The sequence below is a fragment of the Bos grunniens genome, chromosome 3, assembly GCF_055505025.1.
Source record: "Bos grunniens cultivar Pamir isolate PY7600 chromosome 3, Bosgru_T2T1.0, whole genome shotgun sequence".
NCBI classification, from domain to species: Eukaryota; Metazoa; Chordata; class Mammalia; order Artiodactyla; family Bovidae; genus Bos; species Bos grunniens.
Window position 1 is genome coordinate 32320291 of NC_141167.1, and position 18655 is coordinate 32338945.

At 42.0% G+C, this 18655-nt stretch overlaps 1 protein-coding gene across 48 annotated transcripts in view; it reads right to left on the minus strand.

Moving 5' to 3' along the window:
• DAB1 (DAB adaptor protein 1) overlaps window positions 1–18655 on the minus strand; it is a 1332660-nt gene that overhangs the window by 66899 nt on the left and 1247106 nt on the right. For 31 of the 48 annotated variants that reach the window (XR_015160070.1, XR_015160079.1, XR_015160100.1 and 28 more), the window contains 4 exons: window positions 9322–9453; window positions 8577–8696; window positions 8078–8116; window positions 6442–6507 (listed from right to left, as the gene is read on the minus strand). Coding sequence is in view for 17 of the 48 variants with exons in the window: in XM_086390200.1 (XP_086246326.1) it covers window positions 6442–6507; window positions 8078–8116; window positions 8577–8696; window positions 9322–9453 (357 nt within the window). In the remaining 31 variants the exon portion in view is untranslated. The remainder of the gene's footprint in view (window positions 1–6441; window positions 6508–8077; window positions 8117–8576; window positions 8697–9321; window positions 9454–18655) is intronic. The other 17 variants (XR_015160089.1, XR_015160096.1, XR_015160084.1 and 14 more) reach the window with 1 other exon arrangement.

Genomic DNA, 18655 nt, shown 5'->3' on the forward strand with positions numbered 1-18655 from the left:
TTTTGCCATTAATACATTATGTACATATGTACCCAAATACATATGAATAACAATGGACTTGTGGAATACTTTTCAAGTGAGTCTATCAGGGGCCTTGCTCTGAAACATTCAAGTTTCTGACACTAGTTCATCCTCAGTGACTAGCAAAGCTTAACTCAAACCCTCCATGGAGGGATCAGCCAGTAGTGGTTTTCTGTCTGATAACTGGTCTCTTTTTGATCAAAGTGAAAGTGAAAGTGAAGTCGCTCAGTCATGTCCGACTCTTTGCGACCCCATGGACTGTAGCCCACCAGGCTCCTTTGTCCACGGGATTCTCCAGGCAAGAATACTGGAGTGGGTTGCCATTTCCTTCTCCAGGGGATCTTCCCAACCCAGGGATCAAACCCGGGTCTCCCACATTGCAGGCACATTGCTTTAACCGCTGAGCTACCAGGGAAGCCCCTTAAAAACAGGCATGGCACATAAGAGCCAGTAGTCCTTCAGCAGGTGTCTGCTACATAAGTATATCATCGAGGATTGTGGAGACTAGTTAAGAAAAATTATCTTTTAAGCTTGGACCAGCTTAGAGAAGAATTTGAGCTTATTCCTGGAGTCCCTTTGCCATTTTCTCTCTCACTTACCTTAAAATCTTTATACTAATGCTGAGAAGTTAGTATTAAATTCTCCACTTTAAGTAGCAGAGAGTGAGGCTCAGAGATGTTAGGGAAATTTGCCTAAAGTTTCATAGCTAGGAAGTGATCAGAGTCAAAGGTATCTTATTCTGGCTATGGAACAAGACATTTATCACTAACGGTATGAGCTAACACTGCCAGAGCATTTTCTATGTGCCAGGCATTATTCTAAACATTTATGTTCACATACATCCTCATTTAATCTCCGTGAGTGGGAAGCCAGAAGCATCAGCCTGTATAGTCTGCCTTGAACTACTGCATCATACAAATAGCTGCAGCTCCCCTCTGTTCCAACCATTCCCACAGTAGATTTGGGTGTTTCTTGTCCTCTGACATTCATTCTATACTCCTGGAAGCTCGTGCACATCCTTGCAAAACAACAGGACTCTGAGTGAGCATGGCTGTGCAGAAGATGCACTTTCAGTTACTCCTGCAGCAGGCAGCCCATGAAGAATGTAATTTCTTTGCTCCTGATAAGTAAGCTCCCTCCAAAAGGAACCCTCTAAGAATGCCTACAGAGTCCTTGTTAACAAGGGCCAATAAATTACAAGCCCTCACTTTTATTTTTACTAGCAGCTCACCCTTGCTTGAGCAAAATGAACAGTGTTTTTCTGTTCCCTGCAATTCACTGCTCACTATGGGCACTTAGTAAGTTGAACCGCAGCTGACTCTCAATTATGCCTGCAAATGGAGGAGAAGCAGTAGGATGGAGAAACCCAAACTGTGCATAATTGAGAAAGCTTTTCTGCTTGGCTGTCCCATGGGTGAGATATCAACCTGCCTGTTTGTCTTTTAAGAATTACTTCAGCTAAGACATCATGTTGGGAGCGCCACTAGAGTACTGGTGGAGCATTCCTCTGTACTCATAACATCCGGTGCATTCTTTCATTAAGAAATAAAAGTTACCAGGAACCTATTAAGTGTCTGCGCATGGTGCTTTCCCTAGGACAATGTGGTGAACAAGATGAACGTGGCCCCTGACTTATCAGCGCTCCTTGTCTCGCTGGGGGAGATGGAAAAGTCATCAGGCTACTGAAGGAGGGTGTAAAAGGAGCTTTATCTTACAAAGTAGTTGTCAAATCACACTGCAGCTTCCTGGTCACTCTGAATTCCGACTGATTTATAAGCCTGCTGAGGGCTCAGTAGATATTTTATTACCTTTGTTTCCCCATCTGTAAATAACGGTTAAACAAGAAACTTCTAAGCATCACACATTTACCACATATGTGCTGAAGACAGAAAAACCAGCAGAAACACTAAGAGGATGAAGACCAGACAGTGCCTTGGTCTTGGCTCTCATCTTCCCCTAACTGGTATGTCCCATCTGTGGACCATTTCAGTAATATGATGCTGTATAGAGTGATAACCGTCCTGGACCAAAACGAGGTGGAAAGTCTGGTTCCTAATCCTGGCTCTGCCACAGGCTGTATGACCCTGGAGAAGTCACTGTTCTCTGAACCTGTTTCCTTATCTGGTTGTGCATCCTGATGCACCCAGCACAGGCTGGTGCTCCATACCTAACTATTTATTGAATGAATAAATGAAATTACTCTAGAAACTATACATTAAGGACCATTCATACAGAAGACACTTTCAGTGCAGCAATGTATTAATAGTGTGGAGGGGCAGGTTGATGGCTGGATGACATAGGATTAGAGACATGTCGTTTTAAAATAACAATGTGTAACAAATCTTGGGTAATTAAAAATGATTTTTGAATGAACAAACTTGGAGAATGTGCCCTTGGCAAGCTGCGATCTCACTGATGCTGGAAGCTTGCTAAAGTCTGAAGGAACACTAGGTTTTAAAATCAGAGGCTCTGGCCTTGGGCCCATCACTTAAGTATGAAGGACTTAAATTTCTTACATTTAAAATGGTAGTTATTACAACTGTTCTCATCTCACTGAGTTGTTGGAAGGGTCAGAATTAAGTGATGGGTAAAAACGCTTTGTACTGTGGGGTTCTGTGTTGTTTTAAAAAAGACAACTAATAATTTTTTCTGAGGCATGCAAATAGAAAGACAATTATTATTATTATTAATCCAGTTTGGAAAATGAGACTACTGATCCTCAAAGAGAGGTGACATGTACTCAAGAGTCTCTCCCTCCCTTGTGTTGGAGTTATAAATAGCGAAGTCAAGTGAAGCTGCAGCTTTCCACTGGGCTCTCTGACAAGATAAGGTGAGCAAGTCATGTTCTACCTCACTTAATGCATCATCATAAGACATCTCAAGCAGCATCTGATATTGATGGCATTAGGAAGTGAAAGGAACTAACATTTACACAAAACCTACTATGTACCAAGTGCTGTCCTGGTTGCTTTACATATTCATACCACTTCTAGAAGCAGAGACTATAGTATCTATATTCTGTAGCCCAGGAAATTGAGACACAGAAGCTAGGTACTTCACTTGAGGTCGCAAAACAGTTAAAACTTAGGCCCTCATTCCAGAAAACAGAGGATAAATAAAATAAAATAAAATCTGAGACTACCTTGACCAAGCTGAAGTATAAGAAACACTGAAGTCTACTCAGGAAGAATAAATATGGGACACTTGTAGGCCCTAAAAAATGTTGAGGCTCCCAATAGCAGCTCCTTAAAAGCACAGCCTATCTTCAGGCCCAAGAGCTTATTTCTTGTTAAGCAAAATGAGGCCCAGTGGCCTGGCAAGACAAGAGAGAAAGATGACCAGAGGCCCTTCCAACAGAAAGCAATAAAACAGTCATTCCCTTAAATGGTACTTCCTATTAATTATGGACAGAGGGGAAGATCCTGGATGTCAGAACTGTTAACAGAAGGGTGACTTTTAGATACTGACTTGAAACCTATATAGAATCTACTTGTAAAACTTATCATCAAGGATATTCTGAACTGAAAAGAGCCCTTGGATTTACTTATTTAGGCACAGAAGTCAGTGAGTGGGAGGTTCTACCTCTTGCTAGCTCTGTAAGCCTGGGCAACATGCGTTATGTCTGCGGCACTCTTTCCTCATCTGTAAAGTGGGAATTATGACTCAAGCCATTTGGGGTAGCTATGAGACGTAAGAAGATACTGTATGTAAGCCCCCATTCACAGAGACCTTGTTTGAGAAATGTTACCAAAACTATATACACATATATACACACACGGATGCACAGCACTTCTAAGTCTTGTTGCTCTGTAAAGCAAGGTAGCATGCTTCTCTAACAGTCCTATGCTGAGGGACTAGTTGCAAAGAACAGAAAAGGGCCATGCCCACGACAAACTTCCATCTTATTTGCACATTCGATAGATAAGTAAACCTAGGCCCAGAGAAGGAAAGGGATTGACAAGGTGGCTTAATGGCTGTGGATGCAGTGTGTGACCTGGGATGAATCCTCTTCTTTACAGTCTCCTTGTGATCTTGTTTCATTCTCATGCCTACATGTGATTTAGGGAGAACTTATTCTCCTACTTTATCACTGGGGAAACTGAGTCTCAGAGAGGGCAAGTGCCTTGCTCGCTACCCCTTAGCCAAAGGTAGTTGGTGACAGAGTCGGAAATATATCCCAGTTCCCTGCTTGCCAAAGTCAGTCCTTCCTAGTACACTAGATGGCCGCCCAGAGACCCCGACAGGGCACAAAAGAAGCCCTGCCAACTACAGATAAGTCTAAATTTAAGAACTTCTTATATTGGAAAAATCTAATTTTATTTTAAAAGGTTCTCTCTCTTCATCAGATGACTGGTTAGTGGTTCCTCTGGCATCACACTGTAACTGAGCAGGACCCTATGGGGCCTTCCCAGAACGGGCTCCTGCCTCATATCTTCTGGAAGTACCTAGACAATAGGATCTGATGCACATTTCCTGAGCTGTTCTGCAGATGCTAAAACCGCCAACAAATTGAAGAAATTAACTACTTGATGCCCATGAGCATGTAGCGCCCAGACCTACTGATGCCTAAGGAACAATACTGTGACACCATCCTGTTACCAAATGATTAGCCAGAGAGTTGTACACAAGCTGATCACATACCCTGCAACTCTCTTCCCTCACTTGACCTTTAAAATGCTTTCCTGAAGGGAGTTCGGGTGTTTTGAGTACTAGCAGCCCTGGGCTCCTTGCTTGGCACCCTGCAATAAACTCTGCTCTTTCCTTCACCACAAGCCGGTGTCAGTAGATTTGTCTGTGGACCCAAGTTTGGTTCAGTAACAATCCTGAGACACAGCAATGTTGGACTTTAAAATTTGACACTGAGGACAGATATGCAACGTTTCTGTCTTCTACCAAGACAGAAACTTGGTAAGTGATGATTTTAGACAACTTTTCAAAGAGCAAGCTTGCACTTGAACCCAGATGGAACCTGTGCATAGAAATAGATCTTTACCCCCTGCTGCTAAGTCGCTTCAGTCGTGTCCGACTGTGTGTGACCCCATGGACTGCAGCCTAACAGGCTTCTCCGTCCATGGGATTCTCCAGGCAAGAACACTGGAGTGGGCTGCCATTTCCTTCTCCAAGGGCTGGTTAAATTGAGGTGCTGGTAGAACTAACATACTTTAGTCATTTAGAATTCTGTGCATTTGATGAAAACTGAAAATATGTTTTACTTTTATTACACAAGTAATGCATGCCCAAGGCAGAATAACAGACCACACAACTGAGTAAATTAAGAAAATTAAAATCACTTATTTAAATACATTAAAATTTTTCCTGCTTCCATAATGTTTATATTTCAAATTAGGGATAAAATTCTAATTAATGAAAAACTGGAGGTTGTCACATTTGTTTGATGTGTGGCTGTGCTGTAATTACACAGATTCTTTGGTGGGAAAGCACAGGGGAAGCAGTGTGGGTTTGGTCCCAGCTCTTAACAGCTGTACAGCCTTGAGGAAGCTACTAAACCTCTCAGAGCCTCAGTCTCCCCTTGAAAAAGTGGGATTAAAATACCTACTTTACAGCATATTTAGGAGAATTAACGAGTTTAAAAGTGTACAGCAGACTTGTGGTTGCCAAGGGAGAGGGGTAGGGGGTAAGGGATTGGGAGTTTGGGATTAACAGATGCAAACTGTTATCTATAGAATGGATAAACAGCAAGGTCCTACTGTGTAACGCACAAGGAGCTATGTTCCATATCCTGTGATAAACCATCATAGAAAAGTATGAGAAAGAAGGCATATACATGTATAAATGAATCATCATGCTGTATAGCAGAAATTAACACAACATTGTAAATCAATTATACTTTGGTAATATAAATTAAAAAAAAAAACACGTGTTTAGGCTTCTTCACATAAGCAGACATTTTTAAGAATATTAATCTACCTTCCCTTCAGAAGGGGTAAAACCTTTAGCTCAACTTTCTTTCATTCAGTTAATATTCCCACTGTTGTCTCCAAACAGCATTTTTGAATTTGGCCTTCATTTTCAGCGATGCAATTGACTTTTTAAGGGAATTCAACAGCACATTGTTTTGAGAAATGAAGGACCCTCATATTCTGAACAACAACCCTCCAAAGGATTAATTTAGTAAAATGGAATGTTTGATTTCTGTGTCAACTGAAAATAGTTAAGATCCATTAAAAATTAAAATATTCTACCCAGTTGGCCATTAAACATGTCAATGATCAAGCATGAAAACTACTGGTAAACAGCAGGGAACTAGGAGCCAATTCACACAGAGGTATTTTAACAAGCCCAGAATGACCAACAGAGCAAGGTGGAGGCTGGGAGTGAGAAGAGAGCCCCTGGTGGCTCAGCCCCTTCTGTGCGTTCACTGGTGGCGGTGCGAAGGAAGGAGAGGAAAGTGATTTATACCTGATAAATGTTTTCTTCCGTTTCGGGATCACGGATTGGCTCGTGTCCAGCCTCAAACACAATGTACTATGACAGCAGCCGCCAGAGAGGAAAAGTTAAGGGGAAAATGAAAGAGGAAAAAAAAAAGCATTTGGAATTCAGGATACAAATTGTAGTAAGCATTAAAGACACAGGCACAAGAGAAAACACCCTGAAGAGACATTACTGACATTCCACGTGGCCTGGCACATTCCTGCCTCTTCTAAGGAAAATTGCCATGGTCCGATGGTCAGCCTTTTAGTCAGGACTGCGTAGGCGCTGCAGACCTTTCTGGAGATATAACCCCTTCCTTCAGTGGCACTGATCTTAGTAGTGTCTGCCTGTGCGGGGACTGCTGTGTGGGGATGATGTCTCCTGGGACCCCAACTTTGCCAGCTCTGGGTTTCAGCGGTCTCTCCCCTTTGCTCCCTAAGGCCCACAGTCCTAAGCCAATCCTGATGTGCTCAGAAGCCACAAACGCCTTCATCTCATACATATCACCTTACTTTACATTCTCAGTTTTAAATACTGAAGTCAAATTTTCGATATACACGTTTCAGACTCTAAAAGACTGGGCCATTTCAAGAAGGACTATGTTCTTCACTCTCCGAGCCCATGAGCCAGGGGCTGAGCTCATACTATAGACGAATCCACACCCCTGGTATTCTAAAGCAAAGCCTGGCATCAAATGCACCTTTGACTTTTATTTACATCCATGTTAGATACTTTTCTTTCAAATGATTCAGATTCGATTAATTTCTTATCTATATTATTTTCTTTTCATCATAGCAGTGGCAGCTTTCGTGCGAAAGTATGCATGCTGTGAAACTACAGAATGCATGTGTGACACACATATATAGAACGCATGTGTGTCCCAGTTAGAAATGTACATTTCAGATTGTCTTTTATGTCCCATAAGTCAAATGTTTGGCTGCTCTCTCTCCTTGGGAATAAGCACAGAGTGGGAGAGGCCTCCTCTCTCATCTGCATCTGTTAAAACAGAGCATATACTTGAACCCAAGGGAAGCCATCTCTACCCACACTTAGGCTGCAACCCTGAAGAAAGTACAGAGAAAGCTACGGGCAGGCACGTCTGGGGGATCTCCTGTTCCCCCACTCACAAAAGCCCCTCTGGCATGAGCCAGGGAGTCAGGGGGGCAGCCTGGACAATCAGGGGCCAGAAAGACTTCTCCTCACAGTCCTTTCCCCAGCTCACAAACCATCCTTTGGATGTGTGTTCAAATGTTGCCAAAATGTCAGGCCCCATCTCTGGTTCTTAACTCACTGAAGCCACCTCATTATTCAGTCTCTCTAATGAACTCAGAATATTCAAGGGACTCTTGCAAACATTCAGCTCTAGGATCAAACTTATACAGATTGCTGAGAAGGCTGAAGCAGGGGCAAGAAGGGAGAAGCCTATTTCTAAATCCCATGCTACTGATGCCGGCCAAACTTCTGTTAGTTTTTATGGAAATTTGCTCCTGGAGGGCTTGGCAGGCCTCATCCTCAGAAATAATCTTGGTCCTTCTCCAGGCTCTGCAGCCAGTGGAGACAAAATGCCTTTACCACAGGCCCAGGCCTTTCCTGACCCTCAACCCCGACTAGTTTCCAAAATTACCTGGTATACAGGATCTTCAACGTCCTCTTCCAGAATTGTCTACAGCAGAGTGAGGGAAGGGAGGATGAAAAGCAGAGAATATAAAGCGAGAGATGTGAGACTGTATTCAGAAATTACAGGACAGTGAAGAAACCAGCTCTGGGTAGGACAGGCTGGTGGGTCATTAAGGCAGAAAATTGGCAGGAAAAAAAATGAAAACTCTTGTAGCCGCCCCACCCCGACTGTTAACAAGAAGCAAATGCAATTGACTTTCCTTAGATCTCCTCCCCTGAAATCTTCCCCAGTTTTAAGACTTCACTTTCTCTCATATGTCTAGAATCTCAGAGAATAGGGATCATTTCTAATGGCATGCTTTCGGTGCCTGTAATTTACACAGGAACCTTTCATCTTTGTTTATTTCTACTTGGCAGCAGGAGGAGAAGCCTTGACTGTCAGTTTTCATATCTGTTTATTTTAAGCCCCTGCTGTCTCCAGTACCAGGATAAATTCACAGGTATACCTGATACACAGCTTGTTCGCACTGCTTATCCTTTTGTGCCTTTTTTTCCAATTCTTCTCTTTGCTTCAATTCATAAATAAGTTGAAAGAGATCTCTCAAGTCCAGAATAACAGGTTCAGCCTGGAGTAAAAGGTGGTAAAGCACATGAATAAGAGGATGGTTACTGAGCTGCAGCGACCAATTTTTGTTTTTGCTGGCTACAACCCGCAGCCCTTCCTTTTTCTATTAAACTGAAAGCATTCCATCTTTAATTAATTCTACCTTGTTATATTGGTTTAGCAAATTGCATCTAGGCTAAAGTTCATTTCTTCAACTAATTATATTTGCAAATTCATAATAATCATAAGCATAAAAGGCACTGCTTTTATTTATTAGTAATTTCGAATACAATAAAATTAGGGTAGGCCTTATGCAAAACAGCTATTTGTTTTCTCTTATTTTCTTTTTAAATGAGGCTAGCAACACAAGGAAACTTATTTGTATAGTGTGCCTCCATCCAGCTTAATCAGAAAGGAAAATAATTAGTCATCACGAAATACCCATTAGAAAAAGCAACACCACCACAACTGGATGGGCGTGAGCCTGTTTCTTTGCTCTGAGGCTGTTTATCTTTTCTAGATGGGAAGCTGAGTGTCAGCATCGCTGAGTCACATGTCACAATGGGCCCCCGAAGACTAATGGTGTGACTGTGTTATCCCAGAAAAGGTACAAGGAAAAGCATCCTCCTTGGAAGGGGGCTACTCACCGCCTGGGCTGTTTTTATGGCCACAAATCTGTGATTCCCTTCCTTCCCGCAAACGTATCCGAAGGCCCGGTGATCTGTGATGTCCTTTGCGATGTAGGAAATTTCGTGAACAGCATGATGATGCTGAAGGGCCTGTGAGAGACAAAAAGAAGAGCCTATTTCAGGGGACTTTCCCTCCGAGCTGTTGATCAATAAGAGATGTGTTTCCGCTACGTGTGAACAAGCCCAGAGGGCTTTGGAAAAGCTGTTTGGTCCAGATGGAAGGAAAAAAAGAGCTGTGCCTGCCCTTGAGAAATGGAGGCTTCCTTCCATGGTCTTGATGCTGTGACCAGAGAGATAAACAGGACTGTTCAGATGCTGAGTGAGCATCTGTGATGGTGGCTCTTTCTTCTGCTTGCCGAGCCCAGTCAGCCTCACTCAGCAGTATAGGCTCCTTCTACATCTTTCCTCATGCCACAGCCCAGTCTAAGTTCTGCACTGATACCTAGTACACTCACATAACCAGGGCCTTTGCTTGTCCTGCTGGACGGCGTACACTGTACCATGACCAGGGGCGCCCTCTGCATTCAGAGAACCACAGATGTGCATGGTCATGACAATTTTCCAACAGGTGGCAGTGACAAGACTGACTTGAGGATCAAACACCCTTCTTTGTTTTGTCCCAGGTCACCAATTGGGTTAGACCCACACCTCTGAGGTTTTTCGTGTGCTGGTCCCCTTGTCTGCAAGACCTGTTCTTTTACCCACCTGCCTGAATTCTATTCCTCTTGAAAAGCCTATTTGAAATCACATCACCTTGTGAAATCCCCTGAACAAGGCTTGCCCTTTCTTTCCCTGCAGAGGAGATTCCTCCCTCTTCTGTGTTTCCCAGAACTTCAGTCTAGCGATACTGGAACTCCCAAAGGATTCCTCACACACAGCTCCCTGGGCTCCTGCTTTCATAGATCTTCCTTCTCTGATACACTTTCCTAAATCCTGGTCTTCCCCACCTGACTCTGTCTTCATCTTCGTCATCCTAGTACCGAGTGCTGTGCCTGACCCATAGTTGTTGAACTAAATTGGGACTGCTGATCAGTAATTCAAACATCATTTGAAACTGACCTTCCTGCCCTTGTTAACTAAACTTCAACAAGCAATATCCCCCATCCTGTTAAACGATGGTGATCTTTACGGTCATTTTTCTAGATTAAATGTACCTAAAATAATCCTCATTAAACAGTACTCTGTAAAGGTTTATATATGTATCTAGGCATTATATGGAGAAGGTGATGGCACCCGACTCCAGTACTCTTGCCTGGAAAATCCCATGGACGGAGGAGCCTGGAAGGCTGCAGTCCATGGGGTTGCTGAGGGTCGGACACAACTGAGCGACTTCACTTTCATTTTTCACTTTCATGCATTGGAGAAGGAAATGGCAACCCACTCCAGTGATCTTGCCTGGAGAATCCCAGGAACGGGGGAGCCTGGTGGGCTGTCGTCTGTGGGGTCGCACAGAGTCAGACATGACTGCAGCGGCTTAGCAGCAGCAGCAGACATTATATGATGTGTTTCAAGTCCTTACAAAGGACCTTTTCATTATACTGGGTGCTAAGAAGCTTGAATTCTAGCCACTATATGTGAACACAAGGCACTCACTGTATCTCTCTGGATCTCTGTTTATTCCTCTATTAAAGGAGAACTTTGAACCAGATCAATGGCTCTTAACCCAAAGTCCTGGATCTATAGGGATCATTAAAAATAATGAAAAGAGGTCCCAGGCAATTTTCAACATTTCAAAAAGCTAAACAGAAATTTATAATTATTCCTAATAAGATGACTTCTTTTATTGTGCACACAAATAAAAATGCTGAGTTTATTTAGAATTATATCTGGTTACTGTTGTACCCCTTAGCTCACCTTGGAGCAGATCCTCTTTGGCAATCAGTGATGGATTCAAATAATCCAAATCGGAAAGTAAATGAGTATAAATGCATTTTACTGAACAAAGTCTCCTATGTTACTGAATCTGAAGGGAAGGAGAAATTTAACACGAGAAGAATTTGATTATGAAAATATTAAGAACCACTGAAGTAGACTTTCTCCCAGGTCTCCTTCCATCTTCCCAGATCCTTTAGTCATCTAGATCTCACATCACACAGCCAGCCTCTCAGGACAGTGGCGCCTGCCTCTTATGATGACCATTACTTAGTTCTGGATTGCTGGCCCTGACCTTCAAAAACGTCCATTCCCGGCCTGTTGCCATCTTTTCAGGCTTCTGACCTTAGGAATCATTTCTGCAGCAGAATTTGCTGCTGCAGCTTTACCTTCCAGAGGCCAGCCATTCGCTCACCTCTTTCTCACTCTTAAGATGCTTCCTGTGGGTTTCATGCCTGTCTAGGTTGCCCAGTGTCAACTACACATGATGCATGGAGGGTGGTATCACTGCTTGGTCACCCTAGCCCCTTAAATGGCCATAAGACAACTTTATAATTTTAGTAGATTTTGACACAAAGTTGGGGAAGAAGCAAGTGTTTATTAGTACAATGACCAGGATCCATTTGTTCCTGCTTTCTTAAGAGGGCATACTTATTTAGCAGGGAAAAACTGCTCAGAGAGCAGTAGCTTTTCCATGGTGTTAATGATGTAAAATTGATGAGATTTATATTCACGAAACAAGGCGGTATTGATTTAGAGGCTTTTGTGAGCTTGAATGGGACACAGAAGAGAAAAGTGAGAGACAAAGGCAACCTCCTTCTCTTTCTTTCCTGCAAGTATTTCTTTCTCTGCATAATACAGTGAATGTTATCCACGTATCCTATTAAATCAAAGTTTGACGACAGCACTTTATTGATTGCCAAGTGGAATATTGCTCTAAAATTAAACTGCGATTAGAAGTCTTCCTGGTGGAATTAGATTCGGAGATGATTGTGCAATGGTAAAATATCACCTACTATGCAAGACAGCAGATGGAGATGTTTTAATTTATCTGTGAATCCTCATTAAGTGTTTTAAAGTCAAAACATTTTTAATGCCTGATGATACCTAATATTTCCTCACAAAGTGTAGCTGTGTGTGCGCATGAAGGGCTTAAAAATATTGTAACATTATCTTTTCCCATAGTTAATTTTATGATGTGTTAAAAAGGATTGCTCTGAAATTGGCTCAATCATTTGGAAACGAACAGTCAGATAGGGATTATGTCTCTACTTTCTCCAACCTTAACCATGCAAACGTCATAAAGATCCTTGGAAATACAAATATATTAGAATCCTTCTAATCCCACATTATCACATTCATCTTGGCAACTCAGAGGACATTGCAAATACTTGTTCTGTGAGCCTCCAAATTGCTCCATGTCTTCAAGCAGGTTTTATCAGCACAAATCAAAGGCAGGTGGAGCCAGAGGAAATGTAAACATCATATAGTTTAACTGTGAGTTCATTCATGAAAGGACTGAGGGCCAGAAGGTGTCTGGCTGGACCAATACTTAATCCAGGCCCCACTCTCCCTACTCATAATGGAAAAGCATTGAATAAAGGAAACAAGGTCATTTAGAATCAAGGTCTCCTTTCCTTAGATTCTTGGCTCCCTAGATCAACAACAAAACCATGATCCCTGATAAGCTAGGATGAGGAAGGGAAACTGAGGAAGGAGGTCAAACTGAGGATGTTCTGGATTCCAGCAGATTACTAAGGTCAGAAAGGGTCACCAGTCAGAAGGTCTGGGGTCAAGGCCAGCTATTAGGATCTCAGAGAAAAAGGTCAAGACCACCTGGTCTGGAGGAGCACTTTCAGGGGCTTGCCACCTGCAGTATCTGCTGAGCAGCCAAGGCCAGAAAGGGGAGCTGAAGTCCTTGGTAACAGAAAAAACAAAAGACCATTTCATCCCAAGAGTGTTTCTGTGCGGAGTTTCAAGGCATCACGTGTTTTTCTGGAGATGCAGAGAATACTAGGCCAGAGGGAGAGAGTGGAAGAAAGGCAGGTTCTGGTTGACCTTCTTCCACCCTTCCTTTGGAAAAGAGTTTTTGTCTTGGAAAAACATAATCTAGGTATTAGTGACTTAGTCATGTCCAACTCTTTGCAACCTCATGGACTGTAGCCTTCCAGGCTCCTCTGTCCATGGGATTCTCCAGGCAAGAATACTGGAGTGGGTAGCCATTTTCTTTCTCCAGGGGATCTTCCCGACCCAGGTATCAAACAAGGGTCTCCTGCATTGCAGGCAGATTCTTTACCATCTGAGCCACCAGGGAAGCCCAATCTAGGTATTAAAGCACTGCCAAAAAATCAAAGCAGATAATTTGGTTTTAAAAAGAGAGTCTTCCAGAACACCCAATTTTTCTGCTACTGCTTCATTTACTCCTCCTATTCTGAACCCTCTCATTGTAGATGAAATTGTTGCTACAGAATTCCAAGGCCAATTCAGAGATCGGCCTTGCCAACCCAGTCTGACTTTCCTCCCAGGAGTAAAAATAATCTGAAGGGGTCATCATCCCCCTTTGGGTTCTGGACTTTCCCACCTCTGTGCGATTATGTAAATTGTTTTCTCTGCTGACTGCCTCTTCTTACCCTAACCATGCTTCATCAACTCTACCTAACTATAGTATACCTATGCTTCAAGGCCTAGCTCCAACATCATGCTCATCTAGGGACCGTCCTCAACTCCCCTATTCCCTGTAATAATAATTCCCAACTCTAGAATTCATTGGGTTGTACTTTTTTCCTTCTATCTGGGATGCTCCAACCTTCTTAGTTTTGTTACACATTTGTCCATGCATATAGTTATTCACACTGTATAACTGTATTACTGAGTGCCTAATACATTCTAGGTCTCATTCTAAGTGCTACATCTGCCCAAATGACTAAAACATGGTCCCTTCCTCAAGACCCTTGCAGTCTCAAAGAACAGGCAGGCAAAGAACCTAACAATCACAATATAATAAGGCAAACTTGATATTAAAGGTGTTGTAAAGGAGCAGAGGAGAAATGGGCAGGAGCATCAGGGAATATTTGACAAAGGAGCTGACCTTGGACTCAGTCTCCAAAGATAAAGGGGAAATCCTCAGAAAACCAGAGAAAGGGCATTCTAGGCAGAAAGAATGAAGCAGGCAGATGCCTCTAGGTCCTGAAAACAAAACATCTGGAGAACATCTGTGCACATGTTTTCTTTCTACTTTGGGATGTTAACTCTTCAAAAAAAAAAAAAAAAAAAAAAGATAATGTCAGGTTCTCCTCAGCCTTATCCTAGGTCCTAATAATGTTCCTTTTGAACAAGTGCTAAGTAAGGTTTCCCTGGTGGCTCAGATGGTAAAGTGTCTGCCTACAATGTGGGAGACCCGGGTTCAATTCCTGGGTTGGGAAGATCTCCTGGAGAAGGAAATGGCAACCTACTCCAGTATTCTTGCCTGGAAAATCCCATGGATGGTAGAACCTGGTAGGCTACAGTCCATGGGGTCACAAAGAGTTGGACACGACTGAGCAACTTCATAAGTAAGGTTTCATGAATTAAAAGGAACAAAGGGACTTCCCTGGTAGCTCAGTGGATAAGAATCTGCCTGCCAACACATGGGAAATGGGTTTGATTCCTGATCTGGGAAGATTCCACACGCCTGTGCCCCAGAACTACTGAGTCAGCGCTCTAGGGCCCGTGAGCTGCATCTACTGAAGCTCGGGTGCCTAGAGCCTGCATTCTGCAACACGAGAAGCCACTGCAGTGAAAAGCCTGCACACCACAACAGGGTAGTCCCCCGCTTGCTGCAATTAGAGAAAGCCTGCGCAAGAAAGCAAGGACGGCCCAACACAGCCAAGAATAAATAAATAACTAATTTAAAAAAGAGAGAAAGGGGGAGCCAAGCTACCCAAAGACATACAGGGCTCAAGGTAGTCACTCAATACATGCTCAGTGACTAAATCAGGTTAATTCATGATATTTCACATAGGAGTTATTCTGTAAACAGAGGGTTCCTTCTCTGATTACCATTTTTTTTCTTAGCGTTTCCATGAGCCATTTACCAATGTTTAAATGAAGTATCAAATTGTTTGCAGGGTTATTGTCTGACAGAATAAATTACAGAGAAGACTTAATTTGTAGTATGGTTCAATACAGCCAATTAAATACAGTATGGATTAGAAAGTCATCTGCTCAGACTTTACCATTAGCTTTTTTTAAAGAATAAATTCTAGCCTATTTAGCCTTCATATTATTATTGTGTGTGGGTATATGCGTGTATGAGAGGGTGTGGTTTCCCGAGGCTATACTATTCACAGGAAAAATACCCACCAGGATTCAAGTGAGTTAACAAAAAAGCAAAACAAAAAACCAGATACGCAGATAGACACAGAATAAAAATAGATACATGAAAAATACACTACTTCACACTACAGGCAATTACAGTAGTTAAAATCTCACTAGACAAAGAGAGGCCCAGGCTCATTATAAAGGCCTTTCTCTTTTTCAACATATTTTTGGATGCATTTGCTACATGGCAGTGCCAGCAAGGCTTGGAGGCAACCTCTGTACCAGTCCCCAGGCACCCCATCATCTGAGGCTCAATGGAACAGGTCAGAGTGAATTTTTCTCTAAGTTCCCATCCTGAAATCTTCTAGAATGTTTTACTCAAGGACAAGACCAGATTTCCAAAGATCCCAGACTCTAGCTAAAGAGGTAGCATGCTAACAGAGGAAAGAATGTTAACACTGGTGCCAGAGAGAGCATAATTCAAATCCAAGCTGTATCATTGACTGCATAGCTTTGGGAATGTCTAACTTTCTGAGCCCTCTCTTTTTATATTATACAAAGAATGATACAGAACCCAACAAGTTGTTGAAAATATTAAATTGATTCAAATAAAATATACCAGATACAAGTGAGATGCCACTTTTCTCCACGAGAATGAAAAAAAAAAAAAAACAAACGTAATACTCAATGTTAACACGAGTGTGGGGAAACAGATACTTTCTTGGGCTACTGGATTTCTCTAATATACGTATTAATACAATGGGACAAAGAGTGCCTCTCTCATGGTCCTGTTAGAAAGACTGATGAGTTAGTCTGGTACACGTAAAGGGCTTGGCGCAGTGCAAGGCACATATTGCAAGGGCTTTGTAAATGTTGGCCATTATGGTTATTTTTGTTACTTGTGGGACTGTGATTTGGTGCAACTTTTCTGAAGGGCAGACTGGCTATCTCAAAGCATTAAAGACATGCATAAATTTTGACCTTATGATTCTTCTTGTAGGGATTCGGGTATCTATAAATAATGTAAGATGTGGTAAAAGACTTAGATATGAGATATTCCCTGCAGTGTTTAGAAGAGTGAAAAGTTAGAAATGTCTGAAGTGTTGAGCATTAACTGACTGGCTGAAGTAACTGCATTTTGCTATAAGATGAAATAATATGCAGCTAGCCAAAAATCATCTTGGGAATGTATGTACTTTTTGCTGTGGAAATATATTTAAAACATCCTAATGAATGAAAAATAGCATATCGCCAAATAGTATGCTCAATATAATCCTGTTTCTGAAAAGAGTATGATTCTCCATATATGTATGTGTATAAAAAGTCTGGAAGTACATCCAACAAAATCTTAATAGGAGTTTTTCCTTTGAATGGTGAATTTACTAGTGATTAAAAAAACTGGACGTTTGTTCACTTATACTATTTTTTTTTTGCAAAAAAGTATTCTAATTTTTACAAGTTACATAAAAATACTAAGCTTCCTGGACTTTACCACATGGTACAATTCTTTAGTTTGCCATGATGTATATATGTATATAAGGCCTCCCTGGTGGCTCAGGGTAAGGAATCCACCTGCAATGCAGGAGGCTCAGGTTTGATCTTTGGGTTGGGAAGATCCCGTGGAGTAGGTAATGGCAACCCACTCCAGTATTCTTGACTAGGAAATCCCATGGACAGAGGAGCCTGGTCCATGCAGTTGCAACAAGAGTCAAACAAGACAGAGTAACTAAACAACAATACAAAGATATGTGTATTTCCGCTCCAGAGTGGTAGCAACAATATTTTTCTCATCTTTATCCCCAAATCAGGTAAAGTATCTGATATATAGTAAGGATTTAGTACTTACATATTTTTATCATAGAAAAACATACACAACTTTAATTTACATTTTAACCATTATTAAGTGCATGGTTCTCTGACATTAAGTACATTCACACTGCTCTGCAACTCTCACCGCCATCCATTTCCCAAAGTGACCATCAGTATCATGAAACACTAACTTCTCATTCTTACAGCCAACCTGGAAACCACATTCTACTTTCTGTCGCTATGACTTCGTCAGTACCTATTTTTAAATGAATAATTTGAATGAATGAATCTGTCAGCAAAATCCTGAGTCCAAGTCTGTCCCTGAACCCCACCCCCAACACACACAACCCTACTGGCTCTACTTCTGTTTCTCTAACACTTTATTTTCTCAGCTGTTAAAATAAGGAGGTCGAATTCAATAAATACTCATGTCCTTTTCTGCTCTTGACACTTCTTCTGAAACTTTATAACAAGACAACAGTTATAAAAGACAGCTTCTTCTCAGTAACTCTTTGAACATATGTTTATGAAAACAGAGCTCTGCAACCATGTGAGTAAAGTTCTTGCCTAAAAATAGGGAGATGAACTAGTTAACTCGCGGAAAGCATTCCCAACCTATGATTTAGGCTTAAATTTGTCTAACAGGCAAAGTGGAGCCAGGTGTGCTGAATTTAGCAATCACCACAGTGACAAGGAAGCAGATTTCTGCTCAGGAGAAATAAAAACCACCTTCCACAGGAAACCAGCTTCTGCATGAAGTACTGGTTTCCTAACACTGGGTTCAAACAAAATCCAACATCCCATGACCTAGGATGTGCCATCACATAGTCACAGTTGGTGGAAAGGTAGACTGGCTATCCTCTCACATTCAGTTCACATTCATGCCTAAAAGCCCATCGGTACTAGGATACACTGGGCCCTGGAAATATGGAGATGAAGAAGATGCAGTCTGTGCTCTCAAAAGCACAGTAAGTGTGCATGTGTAAGTCAGGGTGCTCCTCTTTTGCTTCACTCTTTGAGTACTCTGCATATTGTGTTGTCCTTCCCCATTTCAAAAAAAGCATGTTGTGTGATGAAAGGATTTGGATCTCATCTATGTGGCCATGGGCAAGTCACCTTACCTCATTGAGCCTCAGTTGCTTCATCTGTACAATGGGAATGATCCCTTCCTCAAAGGAATGTGAAGAAGATCACTTAATGTGTCTAGCAGGGTGTCTGGTAGACAGTAAGGTTTTCATACTTTGGATCTTTCCCCAGACAACTGAGTTTAAGATCTAATGGCTATGTGACACAGTGTTCAGTCACCAAGCAT